Below are 22,418 nucleotides of genomic sequence, written 5' to 3'. Positions count from 1 at the left end.
TGATGCCTTCATCTAAACCGAGCAGTACAGCCCTGTGACAGAGCATTTTAACACTCGTCTGTCATTAGACTATGCGCCCCAATGTAGGGACAGTAGAATACGGAGACAGATTCACTATCCTAATAGCCAAAATGGAAGCAGAAATATTTTAGTTTGGCTTTTATAGGCGATCAGAGAAAATGCTGCATATAGTTTAGGAGTCCGGTGTGCGCCAGAGCGCTTCTCCTGCCCCTCAGTGCAGAGAGACTGCTAGGGTATGAGCTCCAGTTAGGAGGGCCGCGGAGCACGGAAGACCCCCAGAAGGGAAATGGCCAGTAATCCTATGCACACTAAAAGCTGCCACATTGGTATATACATGCCTTTAGTGTGTGAACTCTGCAATTTGGTGGAAGTCATCGTGTTAGCACAATATTACGGACAGGTGATGTGACTTGGCATGGGCACTAATATTTGGCCTATATATATTTTTTATGACCACTATATATAGTTGTACGATTCAAACATTATGTAGGTCAATAAATAGATCCTCATTTCCAAGAACATCACATGAAAGATCTCACAGATACCACGTATAGTGTAAGCCGCTATCGGGCCATTATGCATTGAAACCTGTACTTTACCTGTTTTGCGCAGTTAACATTTCCCTTTGTGGATGAGGCCCGCTGTACACAACTCTGGAAAGCCCATGCTGGGATAAAGCCCCTTCAGTAAGCACCATAGATCCTATACTGGATGGCTAGAGGGAAAAAAAAACAACAAAACAGATTTAAGGTGTTTGGTACATAAGAAATACAGAGCGTAAAGTGAATGTGTATTTACAGGAGGTAAATATAAGATGAAAAATGTCGTACTCCTTTCTCAACAGATCTTTACAGCAGGGACAGCATTGGTTCTTTTGCCTCTGCGGTAAATTATTACATCTTGGCTGCATGCAGCCGCCACCGGAGGGAGCCAGAGAGCTTACTGTATACTGGGTCAATACAGAACAAGCGGCAGGAGGTTTCTGGTTTGCAGGTTTTATTTTGGTCTATTAAAGGTTTTTGTCAACTCTGTATCCAAAAAATTGTGCTATGAAAATATATTAAGAAATTACAAATTTGGAGCCGAATACCACAATGGTATTGAATGGAGGTGAAGACCATCGTAACTGACAACTCTACATACCAAAATTCCTTGCACCAGTCTGATCTGCGTTAGTAAGCAGAATTTATCTAATATTACCGTATTTGTAAATTAAAAGTTTATTTCAAAATTCTCGTAGGTGTAGGGCTACGATCGCCCCACCTTTCAGACATTCTGTTTGACCATTCCTTAAAATGGAACAGACAAACAATTAATGTCCACAACAAATTCGTTGCACAACTAAACAATAAAAGCTGGGTCTGTTTGTGTTCAAATAGGTATCAAATTTAAAAACAGAAAGAAAAAAAAAAAAAAGAAAAAAAGCAGCACGCAGAACATTTTTCCGCTCTAAAACCTGAGACATAGTAGAACCCAATTAGACCCCATAATAATCAACGGGGAACCTTTGCTTCTGTTATCATTAGTTATGCTTTGGATACAAATCCCATTTATCTTTGCCTAAAAATGAAACAGAATTGGAATGTGTGAACGCCGCCTTACCCCGGGGTCACTGCGGCCTCGATACTTGGCTCAGTGTACGCACAATAAGGTAATGATATATAATAAATTCTAGAGATCTGAACTCCCCGATATCCCAGTGATCTGGACTATTGTGCTACACTTTTTGCCCCTTATGACCCGATAAGCTGCTTACCATTACAGCTTCTGCATTTTGAAAAGAAAGAAAAAATGACAAATGGAAAATTTCACGCAGAATGAATCCCAGATAAAAAAAATAAAGATAGCTACCATCATAACATCACAGATCCCAACATGAAATACCAGATACGATGGCAAGAAACCTCTCCCTTGTTTGTGCACATTGTGTCGGCACCGGTGTGATACTTTCTAGTCCTGATGCAAATGTGAACACTAACAATGTGTCCATTGGTAAGAATGCACGGCTCTGTACACACTTGTTTGTTCCTTCCCATTAGATTTCCATTTCTAATAAATGGTGATATCATAGGCTGTAAATTAAAATCAATTTATTTTTTTAAAGCCACTGGGATATGTCATAAAAGCAATGTGAACCGATCCTTGGGTGTCATTGCTGCTATACATTTTTTTTTTTGGTTTGTTTAATTCTATTTCCAAGAAAATTATGTACATTACTGTAGAGCAAACAAGTGCCAGCGTCAGGCCCATTGGTATAATCCCAAGATGTGGTGGTATTTTAGCACACGTCTGGTCTATAGAAACCTATGAAATATGATTGGGGTCAATGTTAAGATTATTGCGAAAAGAGCATTTTCCACGATTTCCTCGGGAACCTGTCACCCCCCCAGGCGTTTTTAAGTAAAAGAGCCACCTTGTGCAGCACTAATGCTGCATTCTGTCAAGGTGGCTCTGTTACTTAGCTTCCCTTCCACCGCAGAAATAATAGTTTATAATATTTTTCAAAAATTCCTTTAAATATGACAGGGGGGCAGGTCTTTCCCCCTCTGACAGGAAGGGGCTAGGGGCTAGCAGCGGATACTGCGTCCAGGTCCATACGCCCAGGCACTACACCTGCACATGTTCATGTAACCTGATCTACTGATACAAGACTGTTAAAGCGCCTCAGGCATTAACCTCTTAGGTTTATAAGAAATTTATTTTTCTCTAACATTAATTGGTTCAAGTATCAAAAGATATTAACCCATACCCACCAGGCATAAACTCTTACAGGCATAAAGCCCCTAGAGACTTAAGCTCCATTGCCTGTTCCAATTTCTCCCGGATTCACCAGAGCACTACACGTGTTATAGACAGTTGGTCATTGCAGTAACCTCCAAAATCACTGCCTTGTAATAGGATCTTATATAATTCTCCACTTCATCATCTGCAGCAGTCGGCAGACTGACGAAGGCCAATACGTCCTTTGTGACTGCCACAACAAAAACTTATTTTCAAAAAGGATTATTCAGTTGAGTGCCAAGTTACTTTATTTTTCCCCCTCTGACAGACACCTCGCATCCGTCACTCATTTAGTATTTGGCGCCGCCTCCTCAGTTTTCTTTTGAAATGCGGCGCCTGCGCTGTACTATATCTTCTTGGGCATGCGCACTCAGCGCTGCCCGACGTGCCCGTGCTCAGATCACACCCGGCCTGCCTTCATATCGCGCGGTCACAGATCCCGCCCCGCAGTCGCTTATGATTTATTCACACTGCAGGGCTGGGAATCTTGGGCATGAAAGCTGCAGATAACTACTGTGCATGCCCAAGATTCCCAGCCCCGTGGTGTGAATAAACCATAAGTGACTGCGGGGCGGGATCTGTGGCTGCGGAATATGAAGGCCGGGATGTGATCTGAGAGCACAGGCAGCGCTGACTGCGCATGCCCAAGAAGATATAGTACAGCGCAGGCGCCGCATTTCAAAAGAAAACTGAGGAGGCGGCGCAGCGGAAGCTAAGTAACAGAGCTACCTTGAGAGAATGCAGCCTTAGTGCTGTACAAGGTGGCTCTTTTACTTAAAAATGCCTGGGGGGGGGGTGACAGGTTCCCTTTAATTAATGCTCTTGTATGAGCCATGCCTTAAAAGAATGAATATGTAGATGGCCTATGTAGATGGCCAAAGTAGGTGCTAAAGTATGGAAAACTTTATAAAAAAAAAGTGATGTTATTTACCTTCTGGGCAAGTCACAAAAAAAAAGAAAAAAAAATTGGTCACTCAACACTTTTTCCATGTAAATGAATAAATAAGGCCCTGATCTCAAGGTATTCCTTAATGTTCAGGCCGTGAAGTTGTAACTACTGGGAAGAGTTGAGATTTTCGGGCCCAATTTCTCGTCTGCTCAGTGTCATTAGGGTATGGACATACGTCTTTTAAACTCAGATTAACCAAGTTGAAGACACTTCAGGAAACTCTGGTGTTTTTATTCCATTAGTGCCTTTTGTGTTGTTTCTTAAGCTTTTGTACAGACACCTTTGGAAAGTTTTATTTTTGGAGGGTTTTCCTAAGGTTCGTGTGACATCTTTTTTATGTTGTTACTTTACTCCATAAATTGATGAAGAACCCCCCCCTTTTTTTTTTTTTTTTTTTTTTAAAGCAAAAGCAAATGGCAAAACGCTTAAAAAAAAAAATCTCTGTACATTTTTTTAAGCTTTTCCGTTGACTTGCATTGTAAACTATAGAGCGCCAGAACAGAGAGCAGGTCACTTCTTTTAGCTTTTTGCGTTTTTAGAAACCTGAAGTGGTTGAAAAAAAAACATTAAAAATGCCTGAGAGATGTATATCTATAGAGAAAACGACTTTCTGTGATGAGTTCATTGTTTGGAGTATTTTGGCGGCAAAATCCGCCTGAAAAAAAAAAAAAAAAAAAACCCGCAGTCATGTGCACATACCCCAAAAGAAATTTTTTTGTAAAAATTTTGATTGGAACTTTTGTAAAGGAAGAATAAGTTGTTCACACCCACAAATCCTATCGCCGCTTTCATTTCCAAAAGCATTTACAAAAATATGAGCAGGAATCTGTTCCTCAGATGAGCATAGTAACATAGTAACATAGTAATTAAGGTTGAAGGAAGACTTTAAGTCCATCTAGTTCAACCCATATCCTGTCCTAACTTGCCCTAACATGTTGATCCAGAGGAAGGCAAAAAAAACCCATGTGGCAAACAGTAAGCTTCACATTGGGGAAAAAAATTCCTTCCCGACTCCACATACGGCAATCAGACTAGCTCCCTGGATCAACGCAATATTAAGGAAACTAGTGTATATACCCTGTAATATTAATTATACTTTTCAAGAAAAGCATCCAGTCCCTTCTTAAATTTTAGTAGGGAATCACTCATCACAACATCATATGGCAGAGAGTTCCATAGTCTCACTGCTCTTACAGTAAAGAATCCCCGTCTGTGAGTATGCTTAAACCTTCTTTCCTCCAGATGTAGAGGATGCCCCCTTGTCCCAGTCACAGGTCTAAGAGTAAAAAGATCATTAGAAAGGTCTTTGTATTGTCCCCGCATATATTTATACATTGTAATAAGATCACCCCTAAGCCTTCGATTCTCCAAACTAAATAACCCCAAGTGTAATAACCTGTCTTGGTATTGCAGACCCCCTAGTTCCCTAATAACCTCGGTCGCTCTTCTCTGCACCCGCTCCAGTTCAGCTATGTCTTTCTTATACACCGGAGACCAGAACTGTACACAGTATTCTAAGTGTGGTCGCACTAGTGACTTATATAGAGGTAAAATTATGTTCTCCTCATGAGCATCTATGCCTCTCTTAATGCATCCCATTATTTTATTTGCCTTTGCAGCAGCTGCCTGACACTGGCCACTAAATGTGAGTTTGTCGTCCACCCATACACCCAGGTCTTTTTCAGTGACAGTTTTGCCCAGTGTTTTACAATTAAGCACATAATTATACATCTTGTTCATTCTACCCAAGTGCATGACCTTACATTTATCCCCATTAAAGCTCATTTGCCATATTATCAGCCCAAGCTTCTAGTTTACATAAATCCTACTGTAATATAAAATTGTCCTCCTCTGCATTGATTACCCTGCAGAGTTTAGTGTCATCTGCAAATATTGAAATTCTACTCTATGCCCCCCTACAAGGTCATTAATAAATATGTTTAAAAAAAGCGGGCCCAAAACTGACCCCTGTGGTACCCCACTTCTAACCGTGACCCAGTCCGAGTGTGCTCTATTAATAACCACCCTTTGTTTCCTATCCCTGAGCCAGCTCTTAATCCACCTACACATATTTTCCCCTATGCCCATTGTTCTCATTTTATGTATCAACCTTTTGTGTGGCACCGTATCAAAAGCTTTTGAAAAGTCCATGTACACCACGTCCACTGCATTCCCTTGGTCCAGTCCAGAACTTACCTCTTCATAAAAGCTTATCAGATTAGTCTGACAGGAACGGTCCCTTGTAAACCCATGTTGATATTGGGTCATAAGTTTATTCTTCTCCAGATACTCCAGTATAGTATCTCTTGGAAAACCCTCCAGGATTTTACCCACAGTTGAGGTTAAACTTACTGGCCTATAATTTCCAAGTTCAGTTTCTGTCCCCCTTTTGAATATTGGCACCACATTTGCCATACGCCAGTCCTGTGGTACAGACCCTGTTATTATGGAATCTTTAAAGATTAAAAATAATGGTCTATCTATGACTGTGCTTAATTCCTGCAGTACTCGGGGGTGTATCCCATCCGGGCCCAGGGATTTGTCAATTTTAGTGGTTTTTAGACGCCGCCGTACTTCCTGCTGGGTTAAGCAGGTGACATTTAATGGACAATTTTTATCACTGATCATGTTATCTGTCATGGGATTTTCTTGTGTAAACACTGTTGAAAAAAGTAATTTAGCATATTGGCTTTTTCCTCATCCACCATTTCACCCAGACTATTTTTAAGGGGACCAACACTATCATTTTTTAGTTTCTTACTATTTAAAAAATTGGGCTGAAAGTCCCCCTCTCGTCTTATATTCGAGTCATATACAAAGGGGGTCGGAGGGGGCAGAGGTGTCAGGTCATACTTACCCGTCCTGACGCTGTGTCTTGAGCCCCCAGTTTCTCCCCTTGCTCTCTCTTCCTGCCTTCAGTGGTCACGTGGTGCCGCTCATTAAAACTCATGAATATGCGCATATTCATGAGTTTTAATGAGCGGCACCTTGTGACCGCTGAAGGCAGGAAGAGAGAGCGCGGAGAAGCTGGGGGCTCAAGACACAGCGTCAGGACGGGCAAGTATAGCGATACTCACCTGTCCTGCGCCCATGACTGCTTGCTGCTGTCATCGGTAAGTGACTTCAGACAGCAGAGGGCGCGGTGACGTGATTAGTGCGCGCCGCGCCTCCTGCAGTCTGAACGTCACTGACTGATGTGGCAGATAGCGGTGAGCAGCCATGGACGCAGGACAGGTGAGTATCTGACACCCAGCGACAGAGAGGTGAGTATGTCATTTTTTTTTATTTTTACATGCAGCAGCAGCATGGGGGCAGCATATGGGGGAACAATCTATGGAGCATTTCCCACCCTAGGCTTATACTAGAGTCAATAAGTTCTTCCAGCTTTTTGTGGCAAAATTAGGGGTGTCGGCCTATACTCGGGTCGACTTATACTCGAGTATATACTGTAGTTAAAGAATATTTTGGGATTACTTTTACTTTCTATGGCAATGAGTCTCTATCTCAATCTTTGCTGTCTTGATTTGCTTTTTACAGAATTTATTTAATCTTCTGTATTTAGTTAATGCCTCATCACTACCTACAGTTGTGGCCAAAAGTATTGACACCCCTGCAATTTTGTCAGATAATACTCAGTTTCTTCCTGAAAATGATTGCAAACACAAATTCTTTGGTATTATTATCTTCATTTAATTTGTCTTAAATGAAAAAACACAAAAGAGAATGAAGCAAAAAGCAAAACATTGATCATTTCACACAAAACTCCAAAAATGGGCCAGACAAAAGTATTGGCACCCTCAGCCTAATACTTGGTTGCACAACCTTTATCCAAATTAAGTGTGACCAACCGCTTCCGGTAACCATCAATGAGTTTCTTACAATGCTCTGCTGGAATTTTAGACCATTCTTCTTTGGCAAACTGCTCCAGGTCCCTGATATTAGAAGGGTGGCTTCTCCAAACTGCCATTTTTAGATCTCTCCACAGGTGTTCTATGGGATTCAGGTCTGGACTCATTGCTGGCCACCTTAGAAGTCTAAAGTGCTTTCTCTCAAACCATTTTCTAGTGCTTTTTGAAGTGTGTTTTGGGTCATTGTCCTGCTGGGAGACCCATGACCTTTGAGGGAGACCCAGCTTTCTCACACTGGGCCCTACATTATGCTGCAAAAGTTGTTGGTAGTCTTCAGACTTCATAATGCCATGCACACGGTCAAGCAGTCCAGTGCCAGAGGCAGCAAAGCAACCCCAAAACATCAGGGAACCTCCGTCATGTTTGACTGTAGGGACCGTGTTTTTTTCTTTGAATGCCTCTTTTTTCTCCTGTAAACTCTATGTTGATGCCTTTGCCCAAAAAGCTCTACTTGTCTCATCTGACCAGAGAACATTCTTCCAAAACGTTTTAGGCTTTTTCAGGTAAGTTTTGGCAAAATTCCAGCCTGGCTTTTTTATGTCTTGGGGCAAGATGTGGGGTCTTCCTGGGTCTCCTACCATACAGTCCCTTTTCATTCAGACACCGACGGATAGTACGGGATGACACTGTTGTACCCTCGGACTGCAGGGCAGCTTGAACTTGTTTGGATGTTAGTCTAGGTTCTTTATCCAACATCCGCACAATCTTGCATTGAAATCTCTTGTCAATTTTTCTTTTCCGTCCACATCTAGGGAGGTTAGCCACATGGGCTTTAAACTTCTTGAGGACACTGCGCACGGTAGACACAGGAACATTCAGGTCTTTGGAGATGGACTTGTAGCCTTGAGATTGCTCATGCTTCCTCACAATTTGGTTTCTCAAGTCCTCAGACAGTTCTTTGGCCTTCTTTCTTTTCTCCATGCTCAATGTGGTTTCACACAAGGACACAGGACAGAGGTTGAGTCAACTTTAATCCATGTCAACTGGCTGCAAGTGTGATTTAGTTATTGCCAACACCTGTTAGGTGCCACAGGTAAGTTACAGGTGCTGTTAATTACACAAATTAGAGAAGCATCACATGATTTTTCGAACAGTGCCAAGACTTTTGTCCACCCTCTCTTTTTTATGTTTGGTGTGGAATTATATCCAATTTGGCTTTAGGACAATTCTTTTTGTGTTTTTTCATTTAAGACAAATTAAATGAAGATAATAATAACAAAGAATTTATGTTTGCAATCATTTTCAGGAAGAAACTGAGTATTATCTGACAATATTGCAGGGGTGTCAATACTTTTGGCCACAACTGTACTTGCTTTAATTCACTAAATGCTTTATTTTTATCTCTTATTGCAACCCTTACAGCTCTATTTAGCCATAGTAACATAGTATTGAAGGCTGAAGGAAGACCTTATGTCCATCTAGTTCAGCCTATTTTTAGTGCAGCTGTTCTGCATTGTTGATCCTGGGGAAGGCAAAAAACCCACAGAGTAGAAGCCAATTTTCTCCATAGGGAAAAAAAATTCCCTCCCCTAAGCTGGGTCAACCATCTACCTATAATATTAGGTTATTCATAACCTTCTATACTGTTACTCAGTAGTGGTTTCCTCCTATTTCTCGCATGTTTATTCCCATACGGTATATATTGTGCACAGGTCCTATTCAGGATGCTAATAAACGTCTCCCATTTTCTTTGTGTATTTTTATGTCTCAGGATATCGTCCCAGTTAATTGCACCAAGATCATCTCTCATCCGTTGGAAATTTGCCTTCCTGAAGTTTAGTGTCCTTGTAACCCCTCTACTACACATCTTATTAAAGGATACATGAAAACGTATTATTTTGTGATCACTATTACCCAAGTGACCCCCAACCCTTACATTTGATATGCGGTCTGGCCTGTTGGTTAATATTAGGTCTAGCAGTGCCCCCCTCTTGTTGGGTCCTGAACCAGTTGTGAAAGGTAATTGTCTCTCATAAACCTATTACCTTTGCTGGAACTGCAGGTTTCGGTTCCCCAATGTATTTCAGGGTAGTTGAAGTCCCCCATAATAATGACTTCTCCTTGAGTCGCTGCTTCATCTATTTGCTTTATGAGGATATTCTCCTTTGCTTCCATTATTTTTGGAGACTTATAACAAACCCCTATCAGTAATTTATTATTTTCCCCCCCTCCCCTTATCTCTACCCACAGGGACTCTACATTTTCATTAGATTCATATATATTATCACGCAGGATGGGTTTTAAGGATGATTTTACATATAAACACACGCCTCCCCCTCGCAGGACTTTTATACTTTTCTCCTCCCCTGTGTGAATTCATGTCCCCATCGCTGTATGGTTCCTAACCATCTTCAACAATGGCAAACATTTCTGTAGGTGTCGAAACTGATGAAGATGGCGATTTGTCTTCACGCTCGAGGTCTGAACAAAAAACTTGACAAAAATAAAGAATTGCTCTCAGAGATCAAGTAATGGCAGTTCAGCAGAAATATGGGAAGATGGACCATTTAATTGTCGTTAAGCCACCGTAATGTGTCTATGACAGATGGACATCAAGAACTCAACAGTATGGTAGGAAGCAGATCTGTCCCCTCCCAAGGAATAACATGAACATTAATCATTGGCAAGAAATTACGCTGCAGCCTCTGTGACAGATAAGAGGCTCATATCCTACCTCATGGAATACGGAGGGCTTCGACAAGGATGGGATTGTGAAAGATAACACCTTGCTGTGCCCTTGTTCGTCCATGATTTCCTGGAGAAAAAAATAAATATTTTTCAAATTTAAAATATTAAATATTAGTGGAAGCCTTTCTCATCACAAATCAATCACATCTCCGCCTGCACCTGGCATCAAGCGTTATTTCACTGATCTTTATCCTCCTAATGTTATACAGATGACTGTGAATCACTCACACAATATATTATATACAGCATCTCACAAAAGTGAATACACCCCTCACATTTTTGTAAATATTTTATTATATATCTTTCCATGGGACAATACTGAAGATCTGACACCGATACAATGTAAAGCAGTCCGTGTACAGTTTGTATAACATTGTAAATCTGGTGCTCTCTAAGGCTACTTTCACACTAGCGTCGTGTGACGTACGTCGCAATGCGTCGGGCCGACGTACCGACGCACGTTGTGAAAGATTTGCACAACGGGGGCAGCGGATGCAGTTTTTCAACGCATCCGCTGCCCCATTGTAATGTCCAGGGAGGAGGGGGCGGAGTTTCAGCCGCGCATGCGCGGTCGATAATGGCGGACACGATGCACAAAAAAAGTTACATGTAACGTTTTTTTGTGCGATGCATCCGTCGCACGATGGATGCGATATGTGGCCATATGTCGTAATGCATCGCTAATGCAAGTCTATGGAGAAAAAACGCATCCTGCGGGCAACTTTGCAGGATGCGTTTTTTCTACAAAACGACGCATTGCGACGTACGTCACACGACGCTAGTGTGAAAGTAGCCTAACGCAACACACAGCCATTAATGTCTAAACTGCAGGCAACATAAGGGAGTACGCCCCTAAGTGAAATTGGACAAATTGTGCCAGTTAGCCATTTTCCCTCCCCGGTGTCATGTGACTCATTAGTGTTACAAGGTCTCAGGTGTGACTGTGGATCAGGTGTGGTAAATTTGGCGTTATTGCTCTCGCACTCTCTCATACTGATCACCGGAAGTTCAACATGGCCCCTCACGGCCAAGAACTCTCTGAGGATCTGAAAAAAATAATTGTTGCTGTACATAAAGATGGCCTAGGCCAGGAGTGGAGACTTCTTTTCCTCCAAGCGTCATTTGAATATTTGTACCATCCTTTCAGGGGCCGTAGAAATCACGTGCTAATTCCACCCATAAAGTACATCCTGATGCTGGCACTGGTGTCAGGACGTAATCTCTCACTGCACGCGAGTCATTGCTCAGTAGTGAACGCTGCGTGTGTTATCACAAAGCAAGAAGAAATTAATGGGCCAGCGGCCGTCAAAATACAGCTGTCGGCTCAAGCATTGAGATCCCTGGGAATCTTCCCGCAGGCCAGATAAAAGATCACTGAAGGCTGTAAATGCTCCTGAGGTTCCCCACTCCTGGCTTAGGCTATAAGATTGACACCCTGACACTGAGCTGCAGCACGCTGGCCAAGACCATACAGTGATCTAAAAAGACAAGTTCCACTCAGAACTGACCTCGCCATGGTTGACCACAGAAGTTGAGTGCATGTGCTCCGCATCATATCCAGAGGTTGTCTTTTCAAAATAAGATGTATGAGTGCTACCAGAATTGATGCAGAGGTTAAAGAGGAGGAGGGGTCAGCCTTCAGTGCTCAGACCATACGCCGTCCACTGAATCAAATTGGTCAGCATAGCTGTTGTCCCAGAAGGAAGCCTCTTCTTAAGGTGATACACAAGAAAGCCCGTAAGCATTTTGCTAAAGTAGACTAAAGACACTGATTACTGGAACAATGTCCTGTGGACTGAGGAGACCAAGATAAAACTTATTTGGTTCAGATGGTGAAAAGGCCAGGTGGCAGCAACCAGGTGAGGAGTAGAAAGAAAAAAGTGTGTCTTACCTACAGTGAAGCATGGTGGTGGGAGTGTCGTGGTTTGGGGCTGCGTGAATGATGTTGGTTGTGGGGAGCTACAGTTCACGGAGCGAACTTTGAATGCCAACATGTAAAGTAACATACTTATGCAGAGCATGATCCCCTCTCATCCCATACATGTTTATCCACAGGAACAGCAATAAATGTCTAATAGATGAGAGTTCCACCTCTGGACCCACAACTATATCCAGAATGGAGGTCCTACCAATACCCTGTTTTGACCAGTGTATGAACTACAGTTAAAGGAAAGGAGAGATGCCCACACATGTTCGCCTCTCTTTCCATTTACGGGAGGTTAAAGTAAGGTTGTGCAAGTGCGCTCATATGTGTATGCCAGAAATGTGTCATAAGACATCACCTCTAACTTCAGTTATCAACAATTCCCTTTAGAAATATGTGATGAACGCAGTATAACCTACACAGGCATAATTGTAGAATTTAAAACTTGCAAGGTTAAAAGGGAATCTGTCACCATATTTGACCTATATAAATTTTTAGTATGGGCTTAGGTTATAGACTGCTGAAAACAGTCCTCCCTGTGTGTCTCATATCAGATGCCTTGATGTCGAGAAAGGGTTGCTCCAATACTTTTATACAATGGCCAATCCTTAAGATAGACCATATCAAGATCCTAAAACGAAGACGGGAAGAACCTTTCAACACGTTTTATTTCTACAGTCTTTTCATGTGGCCATGACGTAGAACCAGATGCAAACCGGATGAAAAAAAACAGAATCCACTGAAAACGGACCGCCATTCCCTCATACGGTGTAACATCAAGTATTTCAGAATGGTATTGTTCTCTGATCAGCTTCAGACAAGCATAACTTCTATGAGAATACAAAAGTATTAGGTCATGTCAGCTATGGCCTCATTTTGCCCTGATAATCACGTGTTGACTTGTTATTTTGTGATGGATATCCGCAGGTGGAATATGATGTAATACAACACATTTAGAAAGCATCAGCCGTATAGGAATCTGAACGATCATATCTTCCATTTAAAAGCCATGTATATACATACAAATAAAAGGATTTATGATTTAGAGTTTGGCCTTGAGCAGTTTTTGCTTCTTGGACTAACACTGAAGCCATGAACATTTTTTTATCGTGCGTTTTTGGTGCATATCAGATGCAAAATCTGCACGTATTATAAATGTTGCTTCAAATACCCACAGGGGAAAATATTCAAAATATGAACTAACGTTAATGGGTAGTGTCAGGTTTTCGAGTAATTTGGTCTATCCTAGTATTTTTCGTTATTCATGCAGTGCAAAAAAAAAAAAAAAAAACAGAAGCCATTGAAGTCACCGAGTCTTTCAGGAATTTGCCATTATAAGTCTGAAAATAGGTCTGATGTGGCTTCCTCTTATAATGGAGGAAGCGGTATGACTCAATGTGAACAGACCCTTACCAGATCCTTTCCCTTCAACTAAAACTATATTTTGGTAGCAGGAAACGTATACAAAAATGTACCAACTGAAGATAAATGCAGCCCTGCAGGGAACCCCTATCATTTACTGCAACATATATTTATTAACCCTACAATTCCACACCTCCCCCACACGTATCTCCTAGTGATCCAACAATGGCATCATAATTACCTTCATTACAGCTTCAAATTGCATCTACATTTAGCCGATCAATTAAATCAAGCTTTTTTTCCCTTTCTATTAACAAAAATAAAAGACGAGCAAAAGCGACGTACTCTCTTATTTTTAGATGACATAGTAGCGGCTTTAAAATGAAAAGGTGATTTTTTTTTATTCTTTATTCAAACACCTAGTGGGTGACGAGACCTCCTTTATTCACCCTTTACACTTGATTTCCAACAGAACGTTTCAATCTTTCCTTTGAAATGTGTCAATCACGCTGCTATGGGTGCGATACCCGCAAAATGCAGGGATGAATGGCCGCGATCCTAAGCTTGTCCGGGAACACAAGTGCTGGGATTAAACATTGCTTTTCCAAAGATTACAATAACAGATTTTTTTTTATAATAAAAGCATGATTAAAAACGTTATTCAAGTGCCTGATCCAGCTCTCCTCTTACATGACGAGGGTAAATCTCTGCAGATTCCATTCAAAATCAGAATAGTCATTTTGCAGGAAACATTTTTTTAGAACACCTGACATTTCTGGATATTTTATTTAGTTTATTTGCCGCATTTTGAACTAACTTTTGTGGGGTTTTCTCAATTTTGCTTTTTCTACCACATCCTGAAAAGTTCTTGACTACTCCTTGAGCAACATGCTACTGATAACATTTTGATCATTCATGCCAAGGTGTTTGGAGATGGTCTACTATGCTTTAGACAGCTTGTGCTTGGTAACAATACAACGTCAGGTCTCCGACAGCTTTTGCCTTTGTAAATAAGGAAATAAAACAGTCCTCATAAAGCAGTGATTTTCAACCTTTTTTGAGCCGCGGCACACTTTTTATACGTAAAAAATCCCGGGGCACACCACCAACCAAAATGGCACAAAATGACACTAAAACAGTACATATTATACATATAGTTAATAATATAGATTCTAAATGTATTTTTACTCACTCAGTATTTATATATATATATATATATATATATATATATATATATATATATATATATATATATATATACACACACACACACAGTCCCATGTAAGGTCATACATACAGTCCCACGTATATGAGCCACATAATTATCAGTGTGTATATATATATATATATATATTTTTAGTATATGAGCTGGCGCTTGTACTCCAGCCTCATGGCCATAGTATTTCTCATTGTACCCCTTTATATTGCAGTATATGAGCCACATAATTATCCCTTTCTTTTAGTAATATGCCCCATCATTATCCCCTTCTTTTAGTAATATGCCCCATCATAATCCCCTTCATGTAGAAATTGCCCATTCCACTACCTCCATCATTTCCTTCTCCCCACCACCCCATTATTGCCCTTTCGACAACCCCATCATTGCCCTCACCCCACCACCGCCTTCTTATCACCCCCATCACCGCCTTCTCCATTGCCCTCTCCCCATCACCGCCTTCTCCATGAGTCCCATCATTGCTTCTCATCACATCCATCAACTCACCTACACACGCACACAAACACACACCTCTCACCTAGACACACACACACACACACACACACACACACACACACACACACCCCTCACCGGCAGCTTCCTCTCACTGGCACAGCAGCCGCGGGGCTGAATGATGATGTCATCCAGCCGCGCCGCTGACTGCTGTGTCAGGGAGGAAGCGACACAGGAACACGGGACTGCTGCCTCTCCGACCCGCCGCCCTGCTTGCCTCCACATGGCTAATTTGCATCGCATGTAAATTAGCCATGCGGACACGCGGCACACCCGACCATGTGTCTGTGCCGCGGAACACTGGTTGAAAACCACTGTCATAAAGGAACAAAGCCTTACTCATAGAGTAATTAAAGTCATGTAAAAATGGACAATGGAATATGCAATTTTCAATCAATTTTTTTGCTTCTTACTTCTTCAGTTTGATTACATTAATAGCATCCTGGCATTTTTACATTTGTATCCTTTTTCTTATCCAGCCAGGTTTTTTTTTTTTTTTTTTTTATTATGAGTCTTATGGCATTCTGGAAACAGTGATGTACCACCTCTCCCGCCTGGCGTCTCTATTTCAATAGTATCCGCATTCCCAGGATGCATGTACAGTTGAACAGCATGGTGGAACAGGACGCAGTCGGCTCCCTCTTCCATCATTCACCCTAGGCATCTGAGTTTCAGCACAGCAGGCGCGATGATGTCACTAGATCAAACCAATTGGGCTGAGCCTCAATCCACAACGCAGAGTAGCAAGTCGGCAGAAACAGGGCTAGGCAAGTAGTGCTTTTTTTTTTACTTCTAATTCTTAGTCAGTATTTATGGAGGGGAAGTTGTAGGCCCATCATACTGTGCGTAGGCTGGCTGTGGGGGGCCATCATACTGTGCGTAGGCTGGCTGTGGGGGGCCATCATACTGTGCGTAGGCTGGCTGTGGGGGGCCATCATACTGTGCGTAGGCTGGCTGTGGGGGGCCATCATACTGTGCGTAGGCTGGCTGTGGGGGGCCCATCATACTGTGCGTAGGCTGGCTGTGGGGGGCCATCATACTGTGCGTAGGCTGGCTGTGGGGGGCCATCATACTGTGCGTAGGCTGGCTGTGGGGGGCCCATCATACTGTGCGTAGGCTGGCTGTGGGGGGCCCATCATACTGTGCGTAGGCTGGCTGTGGGGGGCCCATCATAATGTGCGTAGGCTGGCTGTGGGGGCCATCATAATGTGCGTAGGCTGGCTGTGGGGGCCATCATAATGTGCGTAGGCTGGCTGTGGGGGCCATCATAATGTGCGTAGGCTGGCTGTGGGGGCCATCATAATGTGCGTAGGCTGGCTGTGGATGCCATCATAATGTGTGTAGGTTGGCTGTGAGGGTCATCATACTATGATTAGGTTGACTGTGGGGGCCATCATACTGTGCATAGGTTGGCTGTAGAGGCCATTATACCGTCCATAGGCTGGTTTTGGGGGACAACAATTTTGCACAATTATATTTTAATTTTTACCACATATTATTGAATAGAATTAAGTTCAGAGTGTTCAAATCGGTCATCCACAAAAGTCATGGTCTCTCATGTGGCTCCTTGGGAAGATTAATTGCCCACCTCTGTTCTTGGATATGTTAGATAGTTAATATTCCAGGGTTTCAATAATGTAAACCACAACAGTATAACTGTGACTATACACATTCTATATTATCTATAAGAACCCTTTACATGACACTTGAATACTTAATACTCAAGACTTGATGTCCCACACAATGTCTAATATGGGTATCTCGAAGGTTGGAGTGTTGTGCACTTTGGTTTATTTTGGATTGAAAAGCTGATGCCGGAGTCTATGAGGTCTAGGGGTCGGCACTTGAAACTTTTCCGTGACACAATGCGTTGCTCTATTCTTGCCTTCCAATAAACCAGAAAATCAAAGGAAGCCCATCAAAATGGATTATACTGCTGCAAAGTTGATCTACTTTTGAAAGTTGAAACCCCCAACTTTCAGTACAATTTGGGCATCCACTCACCGATCTTTTGGTAAGGAAAACTGGAGTGGCTTCCTAATCTACTCCGTCAGGTCACAGCTGCCAGACGATGGATGCACTGCTTGCATTACACCCATCACATAGAAAAACCGTGGGATTTTAGCAGAGTAGTGCTGCACCTGCCGGCAGTACACCAGCGAACTAAATGTATAGTGGAGGAAGATTAATCTTGACTCTCACGCTCATCTGGGAATCTGGAAGTCTACAGATGCGAACAGAGAATGTCCTGTATATTAAAGCCACAAATCACGCTTCCCAGCTTGTAATCACGATTGTTAGCATCAGGGCTGTGGAGTCGGAGTTAGTTTTGGTTGGAGTCGGTAGAAATGTACCGACTCAGACTCCAGCTTTAAAAAAAATGTATTAATATTTCATAATTGAACTTTCATATGAATTTTATAAATGTTACTCAAATATATATGTTCTATCAAACTATGAACAACAGTGATAAGCAGTTCTGCTGGAGATAGAGACATTTCTTACTTCTTGTGTGTCACTGTTCTCCACTGCCCTTATTTAATCTTATACTTGGTTAACCTCATGCTGCCCCAACCCCCCTACTTACAATGTATGAAACTGAAAGTGAAAATGTGTTGCAAATTCTTAGTAGTAAAGCTCCTCCTCTAGACTAGATCATACTAGGTGTGCGTCTTCCAAGCATCTCACAGCTGCCTGCTACTCAGAAGAGGAAGACCGTAAGAAGTATTATCCTTTCAACAAACTTTGCATCAGTTAACTGTGAGTACATGAGGAATAATAACAGTATTACTGACCACTATATCAGTTGTACGACCTGGCAATAATTTTGTACAATTGTTTTTAGGAAAAACAATTGTCATTTGGATTGTGAATGCAGAATTAAAAACCTGAGAATGTCAAAGAAGCATCACATTAAATCAGCTGTATTTGAACATTTCACCATCACTCAAGATAGAAAACATTATGTCTGTCAGTGTATGACAAATGATCCAGACGAAAACAAATGCTGTGAAGCCAAGATGAGTGCATATTCAGGCAAAGATAAAAATGCTCCTACCAGAGCTTCTAATCTAAAGAGACATTTACAGCGCTTTCATCCAGAAGTACTGAAAGCAGTGGATGAGAAAGACTGCATCCAAACCAATGAACCAGTGCCCAGCTCTTCCAGCCAAACAAAGGAGCAGAGAACTTTGCAGCCATCAGTTGCAAGATATTTTGTCAGTGACAAAGTTACTGTGACAATGACAGTAGATACATTTAAAAAACATCATAGAGCTTGTTGTAAAGGATAGTGTGCCTATTTCATTATTTTCACGACCAGCTTCTATGTGTCTGAATGGGGAAATGGCCCGCAAGCTTGGTGTTTCTCTGGAGAGAGTATTAGAAAATTAGTAATCGAAGAAGCTTTTAAACAAAAGGAAGAACTTAAAAAAAACTCTCAAGGGACGCTTTCTGTTTCTTAAAATGGATGCCTGCACACGTCACAGAGTGAACCATTTTGCCATCAATGTCCGATTTGTTTGTGACAAAAATGAAATAGTTACCAAGACATTGGCAGTAAAAGACACCAAAGCTCATCACACCAGTGAGTTTCTCCAGGTCTTGGTGGAAAAGGTTCTGCAAGACTATGAACTTAAAAAAGAGCAAGTTCTGTCGTAACTGACAATGCTTCAAATATGATAAGTACTATTAAGCTAATGAATGAGAGTAATGATGGTGACAAGCAGCTAGAAGAACATTCTGGGTCCACAGACACAGAAATGTTTGAAATAGAGGAACACAGTATTGTAACTGAGGAGCAAACTGAAGTTGCTTCAGATGAACAGCAACATGATAGTTTAGATGATCTTGTTGAAACTGTGTCAATGTTCTTTCATCACATGCGCTGTGTTGTGCATACGCTACAGCTGGCTATAAGAGACAGTCTGCAAGAAGGACATGCTGCTGCACTGATTGGCAAGGTGAGAAAATTGGCTACTGTTGCCAGAACCCCTAAAGTTGACTCAATTTTGAAGAGACGTGCTGGAAAAGGGGCAATTATTGATCAAGCCACACGATGGGGCAGTACTTACTTAATGATTCAGCGCTTGGTTGAACTGAAAACCTTTCTTGTAGACATGGCTAACCCTCAACTGACGCTAAATGAAAGTCAGTGGAATCAGGTGACTGAGCTGGAAAAATTGCTAGAGCACCCATTTACAGTGACTAAAAAATTACAAGCAGAGGACTTAACTCCAGGTATTTTCTCAAAGGAGTGGAAGAACCTGATGTTTCGCCTGTCCCAAAGAGCAGGGTTAATTGCAAGTGGCATTGCTACATCAATGAAACGGAGAGAGGAGCTACTATTACAAAATAACATTCTTTTGGCAGCTGTTTATGTAGACCCAATGCATCGGATTCTTCTAGATGATCAACAGCTAAGTAAAGGAAAAGAAGCTCTGTTTGAAATAGCAGTAAGGATGAAAGGGTTGCAGAACAGTCAGGAGGAACAAGAAGAATTTGGTCGTCCTGCCACATCTTCACCCTCATCATCAACTTATGAAGAATTTAATTTCGAAAAATATTTGGATCACAAGGACCGTGCAAAGCGTTCCCGCACAGAAGAAGAGTCATCCCCATCAAGGAACACAGCCAATACATTTCAGCAGAATTTTTCATGTGCACTAAAAGAAATTGAGAAATTTGACCGTTCATCAAAAATAACAGTGCAACAAGCGATTCCTCTGTATCCTGACATTGTCAGAGATGTTGCCCAAGTGGTTACTGCTTTGCCACCAACACAAGTTAGTGTTGTTCTCTGCTCTCAAAATAATTAGATCAGATTTGAGGGCATCCATGAAGGAGGATCTGACAGAGGCAATACTTTTTCTGAGGACAAATTTATAGATTTCTTCTTATTAACTGCATAAAAGTGTTTATTGCATATTTACTTACAGTTTAGAAAAAGTTTATAAAAGTTATTTGCTATATTCTAATTGTATTCTAATAAATGTAGTTTTTGCTCTAAGTGGTCTGATTACTTATATGATGGTGAGAAACTAAATAAGCACGATGTTTAATATTTTACAACAGTAAATTTGTTGTTATGAATTGGCCATTTATGAAGGAGTCGGAGTCGGAGCCTGATAAAATCCAGGAGTCGGAGTTGCAACTGTGGCTTACCGACTCCACAGCCCTGGTTAGCATTTCTAATGTAAGCAGGGCGCCCCCAGGGGACACCATAGTCAGCGGTGCCGACAGATTCCTGGAAAGACAGAAGCATGAAAGAATAAGCTGTAGCTTCCCGACACTGAACTAATGATACAGAACCAAGAAGTCATTTTTCTTATTGCTTTACTGAGTGACTATTGGTACGGGCAAGGTGGCAGTTAGGTATTATCCCCTATGTTCTCATTAGCTTCATCTGTAGATGATGTAATAGAAGAACGCATGGTAGAAGGGTTATTCTGTAACTCAGTATCACAAGCACCAATAGGTTAGCAAATACAGGTGTCCAAGTTGTGACCGGCCTCGATGAATAATTGGCCAAGCGGGCATTTCCACAGTCTAGGACAAGACCAGAAAGCACAGACCATGTGAGTGCCATAAAGGAGACCGGGGACGGTAATTTAGTGGACGGTATTTTTATTAATTCCATTGACCAGTCTGATTTACAGCAATACCTCTTAAGCACTGCTTTATCAGAGAGCCTCGGTTTAGTCGCACTCATATTTTCTCATAATCTTGCATATCTCGGATCTAGTTATGCCAAGACTGAAGGCGAGGAGCTTGTTTTTCTTTTTTAGTTTAGGACTCTACACCACCACACTAGATATAAAGAAAATCCCTGAAAAGATCATAAACTCTAAACAGGAACACATTGTGCACAATTATTAGAGTATTTTGACCATATCAGTTTTTTTATGCACATTTTCCATCTCCGCGCTGTATACACAAGTGCTTATTAGATGAAGCAGATCAGGGGATGTGTAATGAGGGAGGATGTGGCTTTCACATTGCGTTCATGCACCTGGTCTTTGTCCCTGTCGGCGCTTGCGTCCAAACCCCCCCGCAAAACCGGATTTGCACATATGCTGCAGAGTGAACGTGCGTGCTGTCGTGCATCAATTTAAGGAGTGTATGCCTACTGGAGGCCGACACCCAGATGTTGTACACTAGTCTAGTCTAAGGCCAGGTCTTCAAACTAACAGGGTGTGTATACATTACACAGTACACAGGAGGGTGTATACACCAGGCTGCAGACTTACAGGTACAAGGAAAGCACTGGAGTGAGAGTGGTGTCTGCAGCAGTTAGCACAGGAACAGTGTACATGCTACTGAATGGAAGACCAAGCCTCGCCCCCACCCACCGAACCCCACCCAACAAGCCCCGTCCACCCATCGAACCCAACTCAACAAGCCCCGTCCACCCACCCAACAAGCCACGCCGAATCATCAGATTCCAAAGCCAGGAACCCAGGGAGACATCACTGCAAATCAGAGTATTTTCAGGGAATCATCTCAGTTTACAGAAGGATTTAACAAAAGCAAAGTATTTAGTAACGTGCTTACCGTAATTATTTACGGACTTGTAAGGTAGTGGCCAAGCCGTTTACATGTAATCTGTCTCAATCGGCAGAGCTACTAAGAAAGATTACAGCAAGCAGGGGTGAGATACACACAGGAGAGCAGGAGCAGAGAGACAAACAGTATAGAGGTAAATGACTCCTGATAAGAGAAGGGAACGTTACACGCGGCATATCGCAGTGAGAACACCCTGAACAGAGAGTAAATTCAGTCCGTCGCCACCTTCTCTGAATGAGCCCTCATACTATATGCAGCATGCTTTGCATCTCTAAACTGCTCTCTGTGGTAGAAATCACATCTCCAGTGAAACGTAGGAACATCACCCTTAGGCGGCATAAGTGGAATAAATGTCCTCTAAGGAAGGACATGAGTATTGTCACATTTATTTAAATAAAAGACATATCAAGTAAAGCAGTTCGCTGCCGGCCCTTCTCCTTTGCGCTTATTTTCCTGAAACATTTTTTTAAACAATTCACAGTAGAAAGAGGA

General features: G+C 41.9%; 1 protein-coding gene across 4 annotated transcripts in view; it reads right to left on the bottom strand.

Moving 5' to 3' along the window:
• HYCC1 (hyccin PI4KA lipid kinase complex subunit 1) overlaps positions 1–22,418 on the bottom strand; it is a 143,829-nt gene that overhangs the window by 42,164 nt on the left and 79,247 nt on the right. For all 4 annotated transcript variants that reach the window (XM_073581429.1, XM_073581428.1, XM_073581431.1 and 1 more), the window contains 2 exons: positions 10,334–10,414; positions 621–736 (listed from right to left, as the gene is read on the bottom strand). In XM_073581429.1, coding sequence (XP_073437530.1) covers positions 621–736; positions 10,334–10,414 — 197 coding nt within the window. The remainder of the gene's footprint in view (positions 1–620; positions 737–10,333; positions 10,415–22,418) is intronic.

Source organism: Dendrobates tinctorius, unplaced genomic scaffold (assembly GCF_039654945.1).
Source record: "Dendrobates tinctorius isolate UK_male_01 unplaced genomic scaffold, ASM3965494v1 ptg000070l, whole genome shotgun sequence".
NCBI classification, from domain to species: domain Eukaryota; kingdom Metazoa; phylum Chordata; class Amphibia; order Anura; family Dendrobatidae; genus Dendrobates; species Dendrobates tinctorius.
This window is presented reverse-complemented; position numbering and strand designations above follow the sequence as displayed.